Genomic DNA, 15,343 nt, shown 5'->3' with positions numbered 1-15,343 from the left:
TCCCGAGTCGAAACGCTGCCCGCGAGGAGCCCGGTTTTGTGAAGATCTTCCAGATCTACGGAGAAACACCTCTTCTGCAAGCCGTAGTGCTGCCCGATCATCTTCTGATCAAGTGAGTGTGTAGTTATTTTCATTCCAACGCAATATTATGAAGTATTTCCTATAAAATACGTGTTATGTGTATATACTTGGTTGTTATACGTGTGAGTGTATATTCACTCTCTTCTATCTTATAGATCTTATGTATTCTCTATGAAATACGTGTTATGTGTGTATGCCCCATCTGTTATGTGGAATATGTGTTGATTAAAACATGTTATATAGGTTTTTAAACTATGTATAAAAACGTATATTTTTATCTACTAATATGTTGGGTAGAACATGGGTAGGTAATTGGTGTGTAATAAACAGATGAGAGGCCTCGGTGTTATTGGTGTTATTCTAGTCATTCAGCAGAGTATGGATGACGACCACGGACTATTCTAGACTGTCCTGTGGAACACTAGCAGGCTCATTACCTGTAGGTGTTGTGAACGACGTGTTCACCGGTGTACTCTATCCCCCACATGGTTGCCTTTAGGACACTTATTGTTGAGGAAGCCCCTCTGCAGTAATGTCCGTCCCGATGAAAAATCCTGAAATAAGTTCCTTATAATAGACGTTATTTTTAGGAACGTAAGGTGAGGATAACGGGAATGGGTAATCGGGTTTATTGTTGATTGTTGAAATTAAATATAATTATTGTGGGTTGAAAACCCTATATGCTCACTAGGCTCCCAAGCCTGACCCACTCAGTTGATTTATTTTACAGGAAGTGGCGCAAGAGCTTAAGATGGGCGAACATCAAATTGTTTTTGTTTACAAGTCTGTATATGTATATATTTGTTGAACGACTTGTAATGTTATCGTTTATGCTTTATGACCTGTATCGGAACATGACATCCCGACTTTTGATTATGAAATGAAATCATATTTCTTTGTGAAATGTTTTGATAAATATCTATTTTATCATGTTTTGTTTTTGGGAACAAATTCCGCATCTCTTTTAAAATTAAAAGGATTTACTCTGAAAATTATTTTAAAAAACATAAATGAAATCGGTCTTTTCTGGCCGAGATTTTGGGGATGTCACAGTTGGTATCAGAGCATTAGTTTAAGCGAATTAGGAATTTGTAGGATTTCTAAACTTAAACTTAGCATTCTAAGTGGAGATTGCGAGGTGTGTGTCTGTTGGATCTTAGACACAAGCAATAGTTTATTTTAGGAAAGTTGCCTAAAATGCTTTTATGTGCTAAATGTTATATGTTGCCATATATGATATTATTTGTTCGGATCTATGGTTTGTTGCCAACCGGATCTGAAGGTTTATGTGTTTAGGATTCTAAGCGTATGTATACGATATTAGAACTAGCATGTAATCGTTTGGAGTAATAAGGTGAAATTATTCGGTGTATAGATCAAAATGGTGAGAACAAGAAGCGGAGTTGGAAATGCTAATGAAAACAGGAATCAACCGCCTGTAATCGAGCAAGTACCTATCGTAGCTGCTGCACCTGAGCCGATAACAATGGCTGGTGTACAAATGATGATTCAAATGATGTTGGATCATCAGATGGAAGAAACAAGACGCCTGCTTAGGTAGAATCGTGAAGAACCGTCAATTCAAGCGGAAGAGCCCGAGGAGAATGGAGGGCAGTCTGAAGGAGAAAACTTTAGTGGGATCATTGGTCAAGACGAACAACCAGTGGTTTGACGCAATAACTAGTATGGAGGAAATGATGGTCGTGGGTGCAAGTATAAGGATTTCATGGCATCCAAACCACCATGCCTATCCGGAAGCCCGACACCGGTACAAGTTATGGACTGGGTCTCTGAAATGGAGACTATGTTTGAAAGTTGCGAATGCAGCAACAGGCAGAAGACCGCTCTTGCGATCCCTCTACTAAAATCTGGCGTGTTGAGTTGGTGGAAGCTGTTAGCTGACTCTATGCCCAAGGGAGAAGCAAGCAAAATGTCTTGGGAAGACTTTCTGGAACAACTAAAACTGCAATACTGCTCCGAGCAGGACCTTCTGGAAATTAGTAATGAGTTTCAGAATTTGAAGAAAGGGAAATTGAGCGTTACTGAATACGCTACAAGTTTCACGGAAAAGATGAAGTTTATCCCATATTTGGTGCCTACAGAACTCTCTAAGGTCAACAAGTTTGCCCTTGGACTACCAGCGGACTATGGTCCAATGGTTAAGCAAGCAACCACATTGAAAGCCGCCATCTGGGCTGCTAGAAATGTTGAGACCCAGATTAGGGAAAAAGGTCTAGAAAGGTCAAAGGTTGGTGAGAAAAGGAAAATCGATGGATTTTCAGGTTCCAGCAAGAAAACTAAATTCTCGAAGTCTAGTTCGAGAGGAAGTGGAGGAAAGGTAGAGGCGAAATGGTGCGACAAGTGCAAGAAGAAGCATCATGGGAAGTGTGGCGGGGAAACCACATGCTACAAATGTGGAAAGCCAGGGCATTATGCCAACGAATGCACCTTCACCAAGAATGTTTGTTATGGTTGCGGTGAGGAGGGGCACATCTCAAGGGATTGTCCGAAGAAGAAGGAGGCAGCAAGACCCAACATTCCGCCAAAGCCAAAGGCGAGAGCATTCCAGATGACACTGGAAGCTGCTAAAGATGAAGCTGATGTCGCTTCAGGTACCTTTCTCGTTAACAAATTGCCTGCCCAAATTTTATTTGATTCTGGAGCCAACTACTCCTTTATATCGCATGAATTTGGAAGAAAACTAGCTTTGCCTATTGTGAGACTAGATAATGCTTTATTAGTCGAAGTTGCTAGTGGCAAGATTGTACCTGTTAGCCATCGTATGAAAAACATTTTAATTGATTTGAATGGGAATAAGTTCCACGAGGAATTATTACCTATAGAACTTAATGGTTTCAACATCGTTTTGGGAATGGATTGGCTTAGTGCCAATGATGCCGAAATTTTATGCAAGAAGAAAATAGTGAAAGTGAATCCGCTTGGAAAGGAATCGTTTATGGTGTATGGAGATAAACGCAGAGTAAATTCTGGAATCATTTCTCTAATGAAAGCCAGAAAGTGTTTGACCAAGGGATGTACATCATATTTAGCATTCGTGATCGATGCTAAGAAGGAAAAGAAGGTGATGCAAAATATTCCTGTTGTGTGTGATTATCCGGAAGTATTTCCCGAAGATCTTCCTGGATTACCGCCCGATCGACAAGTAGAATTTCGTATTGACTTGTTGCCCGGAACAACGCCAATTGCAAAAGCACCTTATCGATTAGCACCGACGGAGATGAAGGAGCTAATGATGCAACTTCAGGAGTTATTGGACAAAGGTTTCATTAGACCTAGTTCATCACCCTGGGGAGCTCCGATATTATTCGTAAAGAAGAAAGATGGAAGCATGAGGATGTGCATTGATTACCGAGAGCTGAATAAGGCAACAATAAAGAATAGATATCCGTTGCCGAGGATTGATGACCTATTCGATCAGCTACAAGGTTCAAGTTATTTCTCAAAGATCGACTTGAGGTCAGGATATCATCAGCTAAAAGTAAGAGAGCAGGATATAGAGAAGACCGCATTCAGAACCCGATATGGACACTATGAGTTTTTGGTTATGTCGTTTGGACTAACCAATGCTCCAGCAGCATTCATGGATTTAATGAACAGTGTTTGTAATCCGTTCCTTGATAAATCTGTGATAGTGTTCATTGATGACATTCTGATTTATTCAAAAAGCCAAGAGGAGCATGGCAGACACTTGCGAGAAGTTTTGGAAGTCTTAAAGAAGGAGAAGTTGTATGCGAAGTTCTCCAAATGTGATTTTTGGATTCGAGAAGTCCAATTCTTGGGTCACGTGGTCAACCAAGAAGGTATAATGGTTGATCCAGCAAAGATTGAAGCTGTAATGAAGTGGGAACAACCAAAAAGTCCCACGGAGATCCGAAGCTTTTTAGGATTAGCCGGATATTACCGAAGGTTTATCCAAGGCTTTTCTTCGATTGCTAGTCCATTAACAGCTTTGACCCACAAAGGAGCTACTTATGCTTGGAGTGATAAGCATAAAGAAGCATTCGATAAGCTAAAGAAGAAACTATGCGAGGCACCGATACTTTCTCTACCCGATGGAGTTGAAGACTTCGCTGTTTATAGCGATGCATCTGGTGTTGGATTGGGTTGTGTTTTGACCCAAAGAGATAAGGTGATCGCGTATGCATCTCGACAGCTGAAAGAGCATGAAAAGAACTACCCGACTCATGATTTGGAGTTGGCAGCGGTAGTTTTCGCTTTGAAAATATGGAGGCATTACCTCTATGGCACGAAGTGCAAACTTTTCACTGATCATAAGAGTCTCCAATATCTCTTTAGTCAGAAAGAATTGAATATGAGGCAACGACGCTGGCTGGAACTACTTAAAGACTACGACTGTGAGATACTTTACCACCCCGGTAAAGCCAATGTTGTCGCTGATGCTCTCAGTCGGAAAGTCAATCTTGAAAAGAGAAGGCCAAGAGCGTTGAGAATTGAAGTTGTCTCAACCATTTTGGAAAGTATAAAGAAAGCTCAAGAGGAAGCTTCGGAGAAGAATGACCGAAAGGAGGAACGTTTGGGCAAAACGTTGGTGTTCGGTGTAAACAGTCATGGACTGAAGGTGTTCCAAGATCGGATTTGGATACCTAAGACAGGAGGAGTCAGAGATCTTCTGATGGAAGCAGCTCACAAGACCATGTACTCAATTCATCCCGGTAGCACTAAAATGTATAGGGACCTAAAACCCTATTATTGGTGGCCGACGATGAAGCTCGACATTGCGAAGTATGTGGCTGAGTGTGTGACTTGTGCAAGAGTCAAGACACAACATCAGAAACCGTACGGGAGTTTAGAACCATTGCCTGTGCCTATGGGTAAGTGGGAAGACATTACTATGGATTTTATCACTAAACTGCCCAGACCAAAGAATGGTCACGACATGATTTGGGTGGTCGTCGATCGATTCACTAAGAGTGCGCATTTCATAGCAGCCAATGAGAAATGGTCTATGGAAAAGCTTGCGAATTCTTACGTAAAGGAAATTGTGAGACTTCACGGTGTTCCGCTAACAATTGTGTCGGATCGTGATAGTCGTTTCACCTCAAGATTTTGGAAAAGTCTACAAGAGGAATTGCGTACCAAGTTGTGTTTAAGTACAGCTTACCATCCGCAGACTGATGGTCAGAGCGAACGGACGATACAAACACTTGAAGATATGTTGAGAGCGTGTACCTTGGAATTCCTAGGTAATTGGGATGAACATTTACCTTTGGTAGAATTTTCCTATAATAATAGTTTTCACTCGAGCATAAAGATGGCACCTTATCAAGCTTTGTATGGACAGAAGTGTCGTACGCCGTCTTGTTGGCTTGAGGCTGGGGAAAAGCAGTTTATGGGGCCGGAGATAGTCCATCAAACTGCTGAAAAGTTGAAAATAATTAGGGAGAGAATGTTAGCAGCTCAGGATCTTCAAAAGAGTTATGCTGACAAAAAGCGAAGACCGATGGCTTTTGAAGTTGGAGATTCGGTTTTGCTTAAAGTCTCGTCGTGGAAGGGACTTATAAGATTTGGAAAAAAGGGAAAGTTAAGTCCAAGGTTTATTGGACCGTTTAAAGTTCTTCAGAGGATTGGGAACCAAGCTTACAAGCTCGAACTACCAGAAGAACTGAATGGAATTCATAACACTTTCCATGTGTGTTATTTGAGGAAGTTCACGGGAGAAGTTCCCGACATAATTCCACTTTCAGAGTTGAGGATCGATGAGAACAAAAGGTTGATTGAGGAACCGGAGGCAATTGTTGACCGAAAGACTAAGAAATTGCGACGTAAGATGGTGGAGTTAGTGCTTGTCCGATGGAAACACACGAATGGGCCAAATCTCACCTGGGAGACGAAGAGTGACATGATGAGTCGCTATCCGCATTTGTTTGCTGGTGTGTGATTCCGGGGACGGAATCATTCTAAGGTGGAGAGAATTATAACGCCCGTGTTTCTAGGCTTGCCATTTTTAGCAATGTAATAGTCTAGGTTAACCTTGTAACTCAACTTGAAATAATAAGAATGTATTATTTGTGAATTATGTGATTTATGTGTGTATTTTCTTAATTTTTATAATTTAATGAATTAAGAATAAAATAAGCGTCAAAATTAAAATGTGAGATAAGCCCGATATCTTTGCATAAAGTTTTAGTGGTTGAAACAAGGATTCCGGAGATATAAGGAATGCCAAAATCCGAGTTATAACGAAGAAGTTATGACATGTCGAAGTTTCGCGATAGAACCGACATGACGCCGAGTGACGTAAAATATGAATTTAAGATAGAGCGATATTTAGCCTTAGCGATCTAAACGAAAGTCGTAGATTTCGTTAAACCGAGAGCGTGCATAAAAGGAACGCCCAAATCTGACTTCGTATGAGGAAGTTATGATTTTTCTAAGTTTCGACTTAGCAGTATACAGCCCGAATACTCGATTTGAGATCGAGCGGTTTTTAGCCGAAACAATCAAAATGAGAATCAAAGATCTTGTTGTTAGTAGCGAAGCAATGAAAAGATAGGCGAGAACGGACTTCGGACGAAGAAGTTATGATTTTATAACAAAGTTTTCCTGTCCGAGCCTTCTAAAAATAAATAATAAAAAAATAAAAGTCAAAATTAGCCGACGGAGTCTAAACGAAAGTTGTAGAGCGTAGTCTCACCTTCGCGTGGATATAAAGAACGTCGAAAATGGAGTTCGTATGAGGGAGATATGAATTTTTGAAGTTTTAATAAATATTTTATATTTATTTTAATTTAACTCCGATATTATCTGAAGAGAAGGAGAGGCGGTCTATCCGAAGTACGCAGCGCGTACCGCTGTACGCCCCGCGTACAGCATAGGGCACTCGAGTTCTACGGTAGTCCGAAGTCGTAAGCGATGACGAAGAGGGCCCGGTGACGTAAGCGCTGACGATCTGCGAAGCATTACGCCCCGCGTACCCCGAAGTTACGCCCCGCGTAACCCCGAGGATCAGCCTATAAAAGGAGGTCCGAAGCAGCTTCTTTTCTTTTGCAAATTTCATCATTCTCTCTGGTCCTTTGCCTCGATTTGCGTGCCGATTGTACCCCGAAGCCCCGGTAATATTCCCGAGCCCCGAAGTAAGATCCGAAGCCCCGAGGATCCCGAAGAGCGTTATTCCCGAGCCGAAACGCGGCCCGCGAGGAGCCCGGTTTTGTGAAGATCTTCCAGATCTACGGAGAAACACCTCTTCTGCAAGCCGTAGTGCTGCCCGATCATCTTCTGATCAAGTGAGTGTGTAGTTATTTTCATTCCAACGCAATATTATGAAGTATTTCCTATAAAATACGTGTTATGTGTATATACTTGGTTGTTATACGTGTGAGTGTATATTCACTCTCTTCTATCTTATAGATCTTATGTATTCTCTATGAAATACGTGTTATGTGTGTATGCCCCATCTGTTATGTGGAATATGTGTTGATTAAAACATGTTATATAGGTTTTTAAACTATGTATAAAAACGTATATTTTTATCTACTAATATGTTGGGTAGAACATGGGTAGGTAATTGGTGTGTAATAAACAGATGAGAGGCCTCGGTGTTATTGGTGTTATTGGTGTTATTCTAGTCATTCAGCAGAGTATGGATGACGACCACGGACTATTCTAGACTGTCCTGTGGAACACTAGCAGGCTCATTACCTGTAGGTGTTGTGAACGACGTGTTCACCGGTGTACTCTATCCCCCACATGGTTGCCTTTAGGACACTTATTGTTGAGGAAGCCCCTCTGCAGTAATGTCCGTCCCGATGAAAAATCCTGAAATAAGTTCCTTATAATAGACGTTATTTTTAGGAACGTAAGGTGAGGATAACGGGAATGGGTAATCGGGTTTATTGTTGATTGTTGAAATTAAATATAATTATTGTGGGTTGAAAACCCTATATGCTCACTAGGCTCCCAAGCCTGACCCACTCAGTTGATTTATTTTACAGGAAGTGGCGCAAGAGCTTAAGATGGGCGAACATCAAGTTGTTTTTGTTTACAAGTCTGTATATGTATATATTTGTTGAACGACTTGTAATGTTATCGTTTATGCTTTATGACCTGTATCGGAACATGACATCCCGACTTTTGATTATGAAATGAAATCATATTTCTTTGTGAAATGTTTTGATAAATATCTATTTTATCATGTTTTGTTTTTGGGAACAAATTCCGCATCTCTTTTAAAATTAAAAGGATTTACTCTGAAAATTATTTTAAAAAGCATAAATGAAATCGGTCTTTTCTGGCCGAGATTTTGGGGATGTCACACCAACTTACACTCTCTCACAAGGACTAGGGTTTGGGTACGTTTCTGGAAGATGGAGGCTGAGAAGGAGGAGAGGAAATGAGCCATAAGGATGTTTATATAGCATAGCCCCTAACCCGATATATTAGGGTTTCCTTCGTTTATGGGTACGCCCAACGTACACAATATTACGCCCAACGTACTAGGGCGCGCCCTAGTACACGCAACGTACCCTTATATACGCGTAGCGTACTCCTCTTGGTCCCAAAATTACAATCTAGCCCTTAAGCTCTTCATGGCTTTACCCTTCCATCCCCAAGTACTTCAAATGAAAAAACTTGGGATGTTACACACTTAGTCAAAAATTTAAATCATTCTAAGGGTAAAATGACCATTTTACTCCTGGTCAAAGTCAACATTCTTTTCAAAGTCAGCGTTCCGGGTTGACTTAATTTGCCGAGTTCTATAAATCAAAATCTTGAAATCACGATCTAACTCGTCGAGTCACCCCCTGACTCGCCGAGTTTCCTGGCTACTCATAGTCGCGATTTAGTGAGTCAACTCGTCGAGTTATCCTCAGACTCATCAAGTTCTACAATATTCAGCATCGGGACAAATCATCGATTTTCTCTATGAACTCGCCGAGTTCCTCTGTCTGTTTGGGTCATTTTAACGGATTAAGCCCTTACACTTCGGATCTAAGCTTATTGTTTCTCATACATACTGAACACGTCCTTTTAAGGGTTTGGACAATGGAAGCTGGAAATGAGGACAAACCCTAAGTCATAAAGTGTTTAAATAGGGTACAAAATCTCGGATTTACGGTTTCCCAAACCCAATCCAACTCGTCGAGTTGGCCCCCTTCGGCTCGTCGAGTTGGTCTTCCAACAACATGCGTGACCATCGTTCCTACTCGTCGAGTTCTCACCCTTGAACTCGACGATTTGCCTTCTGGTTTGGAGATTTTCTTCCTCATTTGCTCTTATGGTTTCCGGGTGTTACAATATGTGCTTACTTTCAAAGATGTTATGTGTTTGATAAAATTTTATAAAGATAAGTTTATATAATTTATATCATATATGTATTTTTATAAATATAATACATTGGGTAACAAAGGGTAATGAAAGATGTCATAGTATGATGAAAGATAGGATGCCATGGTATGAAAAAAGAAGTAGGCAATGATAAAATGTCACGACTTTGGAATTGTTAATTTATCAATGATGTAGTCACTTAGCAAAGTATATGTGACAACTACTAGACTAATTGATGATAGTCTAGTAGAACATTGGCAACTATGGACTTAGTGCATATTCAAGGCCAGCCCGAGCTTAGGGTGAGTTGGGCCATGGCCTAGGGCAACAAAATTTCATGAGCATCATATATTATAGGACTTTTATGGGTATATGTTATTTAGGGTACTAAAACTATTGATCCGCTGCAACTAAAGCAAGTCCGGTCCAAATGAAAAGTAGGCAGCCGACCACACGTTTTTTCTATATCTAAAAATTAGGCGTCAAATTGAAGTGTATTTGGAAGGCATGACTCTTCTGTCCCCTAAGTAACAGCGCATGCCAAGTAATTTTTGTTGAAGAATATGTGGCATTTCGATCGGTGTGCTCTAGAGAAAACGATTCAAACAATAACGGACATACCAGTTGATCTCTATAAAACTTACAGTGCTCTTTCTTCCCTCACTCTCAGCCTAAAAAAAAAAAAAAAAAAAAATCCTCATATTTTCCTTCTTAATTCTCCCTCTTAATATATTGTTCTGTGAAAATGTGATGACATTCATTCATTATCCCCGATTCCACATCAGTTTTCACCAATAATCACACTTCAAGAGGTGATATGGTGTACCAATCTTAGACAATTCATAAGTTACAAATACATATGATTATTTCAGATACGAAAAATCTCAACATTCAAGGATGTCTCTTCAGTCTCGTATATTTCTGTGTCTCTCTGATGAGCTCACCAGAATTTGGAAGCCTCATCATCTCAAATTCTCTCAGTTAAATGTTCATTAGATTAATTTGTGCCAGGTTTGTTGAATATACATACGGTGTTTGTTGTTAAATTTTTTACTATGGTTATATTGTTAAAAAGTTTATTAGTTAGTTTATGGCAGATTTTTTGAGGTGGAAATTTTAGTGCTCTATTTTGTCATAATTGGTGTTTCTCTAAATTTTGGTCTTATTTCTATATGTCTTTATAATCACATAGGTTGAAGATACTAAATGAAGGTGTTAATGTCAAGACTTGAGGGTGGATGCATTCAGATTTAGTTTAAAAATCAGTAAAGTTAGATTGCTTGATTTTTTTAGTCAGTTGTGTTTTCACAAAGTTCATTGCGATAATTAGTTTACCAAAGGAATTTCCTAAAACTTCGTTGTCATAATTGTGCTTCTCTCAATTTTGGTGTTATTCCCAAATCTCTTAATTTACTTATGTATAGCCTTTTTGTTGTTGTTTAGTGGTTCTAAGTGCTAATGTGCTCCCTATTTGTATAGCTTTGGCTCGTTTTCATATAATCTATTTTTGTTTCATCATGTACCACAAAGGTAATTGTAGAATCACATTTAATTGTCCAGTTTTAGATTTTCCCAACATTATCGTACGTTACATTTTTGTATTTGAAACCTATTTTGTTATGCCCCCATGTATATATAGTATATTTTAGGAGTATCATTATATATATATATATATATATATATATATATATATATATATATATATATATGAAAATAGTTTTTTTCTATTTTTACAATTATTTGTTTTTAAATACAGTAAGGGCGTCATAAAGTTTCTTTGCCTTGTTAAATTGGATTGCCTTGTTAAGTGTTAATAGACATACCTTGAATTGAAAGATTGTGGTGACAAAATCAACAAGAAGGAGGTGAGTATGTGATGGCAAGAAGAGTGAATCATGAGTATTTGATGTATACGAGAGTAGGGCAAACAAAGAAGAAGTACATTTGTCAATCGCATGAACTCCAATATGCAGGTTAATAAAATCCTTGAAAAAATCCATTCGATTATGAGCTTTGGGTTAAGTTTGTACGTAAAGGGGTTTGAACTACTTGAATTCTCTGGGTTTTTTATTATTATTCTATTTCTCTCTATTTTTCTCTATTTTTAATAGAGAATTGTTTTGATAGAAAAAGAATCGGTTTATTTCTGAAATTCTTATTTTTGTAATAACCAAACAAAAGAAAATGAATCAATTCATTTTTCCTAGTTTTATTTTTCAGTACCAAACACCCCCTTTTGTCTATGTCGTTTAAGTGTGTATAAATATGTGTTTGATGGATTCGTAAGAGATTGATGATATAATCTAAGTTTGTATGTTTTTTTTTTGTTGGGAATAGGACTAATTAAGGTAATTAACTTTTCGGTTTGTTCGCATGTAGGTAACTATCTTTTTTTTTGTACACATCTAGGTAACAAACTTTTTGAAACTGTTCACATATGACCATTATAACCTACTGTAGCAGGTTACATCCGACTACAGTAGGTCATAATGGTTACATGTGAACACTTTCAACAAGTTCGTTACCTAGATGTGTACAAAAGAAAAATAGTTACCCAAATATGAACAAAACCAAAAGTAAGAGTAAATTACAAGAATGGTCCCTGTGGTTTGGGGGAATTTATGCGTTTGGTCCCTAACTTATTTTTTTTTATTCGGATGGTCCCTATTGTTTAGTTTTGTTGTGTTTGGTCCCTGTCTTACCTAAAAAGATTAGTGTGTTCTTATTAATTTAATTTTTTAAATTAATTTTCTTATTTATGTGTTTTTATATGTTTAAAAAAATTAATAGACCCCACATATATGTATCTCCTCACCATCCCATTTTTCATCATCATCAACTTCTATTTCTTTTCCATTTTTAATAACATCAAAGCCTTTACCATCTATTCTTTTTCGATCCTTCAACTCCAGTGAACCAACACTACAACCCAATAAAGTGAAGAGACAGTGGGTTATGTTAATTGTTCGCCAGAGTTGAATGACCAAAAAAAAGGATGGTGAAGACTTTCATGTCACTAAAGATTGAAAGAAAATAGAGGTTGAAAAGGATGTGAGATGGGATGGTGACTGATGGGATACGGATTAAATTTCTCAAATGTGGTTTCAGGTTTACGGTGATGAGATACATATATGTGGGGTCTATTAACTTTTTTTAAACATATAAAAACAAAAAACATGAATAAGAAAATTAATTTAAAAAATAAATTAATAAGGGCACAATAGTCTTTTTAGGTAAGACAGAGATTAAGCGCGCAAGAAAAATAAACAGTAGGGATCATCCAAGTTAAAAAAATAAGTTAGGGATCAAAAGCACAAATACCCCCAAACCATAGGGACCATTCATGTAATTTACTCTTACTTTTTGTTTTGTTCATATTTAGGTAACTATTTTTTTTTATACGTCTAGGTAACGAACTTGATGAAAGTGTTCACGTATAACCATTATGATATGTTGTAGCTAGATGCAACCTGCTACAGCATGTCATAATGGTCATATGTGAACAGTTCCAAAAAGTTTGTTATCTAGATGTGTACAAAAAAAGATACTTACCTACATGTGAACAATCCGAAAAGTTAATTATTTTAACAAATCATATTTCTTTTATGTTTTTATGGTGATCTAACCATTTACTTTGTATTCTTCAACACGGACTACTTAAAAATAATAGATAGTGGAGAAGTTAATATGGACCTAGCAATTATATAACTATATATTAGGCCCCAATAAAGATAGAGTGCTAAAGAAGGGACACAATACTAACAAAATTGTGATGGATTTATGTTTCGGCACCAGCCCTATCGAATTCAAAACAAAACATATAGTAGTATTTGCGACAAACTGTTATAACTTGAAATTCATAACTACGTGGATAAATGGTTAAATTAATTACCAATGGGAATCCGAGAAATAAATTCGATTAAACATATGAAATTCCACGCAATTCTCACGTGCGAAGAGACAGTGATAGGATGTACTATTTGCATAGAAAAAGGTAAACAAAGTAAATACTGCCGAGAGTACACAATTATCACCTACACCACCAAACACAGTAACATTGTCATCCCTTATATAAATACAACGTCCCACCACCTTCGTTCCACTCTTTACCCATACACACACAAACTGTGACACTGTTTCGATCGACCTTACTCCATTAATGTATTGCAGAAAGAAAGCGTGAGTACCGCTAGCCTATATATATTTTAGGCTACAATTTGGCTCTGATTTTGAGGGGAGTTTTGTTTTGGGGTATAATTTGATAAGATCTCAATCTCCGAGAGAAAATGGCGATGGAGATCAGTAAAATTACGTTGGAGATATTTTCGAAGCTTGAGAAGAAATGGCTGTCGCACTGTGAAGGCAGTAAGAAGACAAGAGTGCTCAGCATTGATGGCGGTGGAACTACTGGCATAGTCTCAGGAGCCTCGTTGATCCATCTCGAAGACCAGATCCAAGCAAAAACCGGTGATTCGAATGCTCGAATAGTCGATTTTTTCGACATTATCGCCGGAACCGGTATTGGAGCGCTTCTCGCAGTATTGCTTAATGCCGACGACGGTAACGGCCGCCCGCTGTTTACCGCCAGGGACGCGGTTAAGTTTGTGAACGATAGACGGACGGAACTTTTCAAAGTAAAAACTGTAGGCGTTTTTCGTAGGAGACTGATGTTTTCCAGTAAGAGCATGGATAGGATTTTGAAAGAGGTGTTAACCAGAGACGATGGTAAGGTGTTGACGCTGAAGGATACATGTAAGCCTCTCCTTGTTCCCTGCTATGATCTCAATAGTTCTGCGCCATTTGTTTTCTCTCGAGCCGACGCTTCTGAATCGGCTAGCTACGACTTTGAGCTCTGGAAAGTTATCCGTGCCACCTCCGCTGATCCGTCCATGTTCAAGCCGTTTCCGCTTACCTCACTCGACGGAAAAACCTTGTGCTTAGCTATCGACGGCGGTTTAGTGATGAACAATCCTACCGCCATTGCTGTCACTCACGCATTGCACAACAAACGCCATTTTCCTTCACTCACCGGTGTTGAAAACCTCGTGGTTATTTCCATAGGAAACGGTCTATTGAGCATATCTCCGAAACGGAAACTCGATCGTCACGGCCGATGCCTTAATTCATCCGTCGTAGACATTGCTCTCGACGGTGTATCGGAGACCGTTGACCAAATGTTAGGCAACGCATTCTGCTGGAACGATAGTGATTACGTCAGAATTCAGGTAACTTTTCTGCGAATAGAAGAATCATTTTGAGTTTTTTGGTTATGGGTAACTGACGCCGTTGAAGTTTTTGCAGTCGAACTGCTACACGAAGGGAAGCGTGGGACCGACATTGGAGGAGGTGTTGATGGAGAGAGGAGTTGAATCATTGCCGTTTGGGGCTAAACGGTTACTGACGGAGACTAACGGAGAAAGAATCGAAAGCTTTGTTCAGCGACTCGTGTCTTCTCGAAGGAGTAGCTTGCCACCTAGTCCTTGTAAGGATGCCGCCGTTAGTGTTACTCCACTCGTTCACGGCCGGTAGGTGTTCCGATTGTTAGTTTTAAGGTTTAAGTTTTAACCCATCTCGGGTTAAATTTTACCATGGTCAATAAAGTAACCAGTCTGTCGCTATGTGTAATGTCGAAATTTTTGAAACTTTTTGGTCTGTATTTATTTTATTATTCATGATGCTAAGTAACATTTTTAATTATAAATTCTTCTTGTTTTCCGAACAAAATAAGTAAATAAATAATTAAGTAGCTTCTTGGCTAATAAATGGCATTAAAAGCCTAGCAGATGCCTTGTAAAAGTAAGATTCCAATATCTAATAATACTTAATTATGTTGATGGTCCTCTTTTATTAAAGAATCAGATCTCGATGTATTTGTGTTTTATCGATCCCCCTCATCTCAATTTACCAATTAGATATTATTTTTTGATAACGACAAACTAACATGTAAAGGCGAAGT

General features: G+C 38.7%; 1 protein-coding gene across 1 annotated transcript; it reads left to right on the top strand.

Annotated features, from left to right (window-relative positions):
• Positions 1 to 13,475: 13,475 nt before the first annotated feature.
• On the top strand, positions 13,476 to 15,088 carry PLP9 (PATATIN-like protein 9). The gene is made up of 2 exons (XM_078972584.1): positions 13,476 to 14,612; positions 14,689 to 15,088. Exons 1-2 carry the CDS (start codon positions 13,674 to 13,676, stop codon positions 14,914 to 14,916), a joined length of 1,167 nt encoding a protein of 388 aa, XP_078828710.1. The 5' UTR covers positions 13,476 to 13,673; the 3' UTR covers positions 14,917 to 15,088.
• The last annotated feature ends 255 nt before the right edge of the window (positions 15,089 to 15,343 follow it).

The sequence above is a fragment of the Lactuca saligna genome, chromosome 9 (assembly GCF_052625555.1).
Source record: "Lactuca saligna cultivar CGN05327 chromosome 9, ASM5262555v1, whole genome shotgun sequence".
Lineage (NCBI taxonomy): Eukaryota > Viridiplantae > Streptophyta > Magnoliopsida > Asterales > Asteraceae > Lactuca > Lactuca saligna.
The sequence above is the reverse complement of the archived record's forward strand: the minus strand, read 5'-3'. Positions and strand labels throughout refer to the sequence as shown.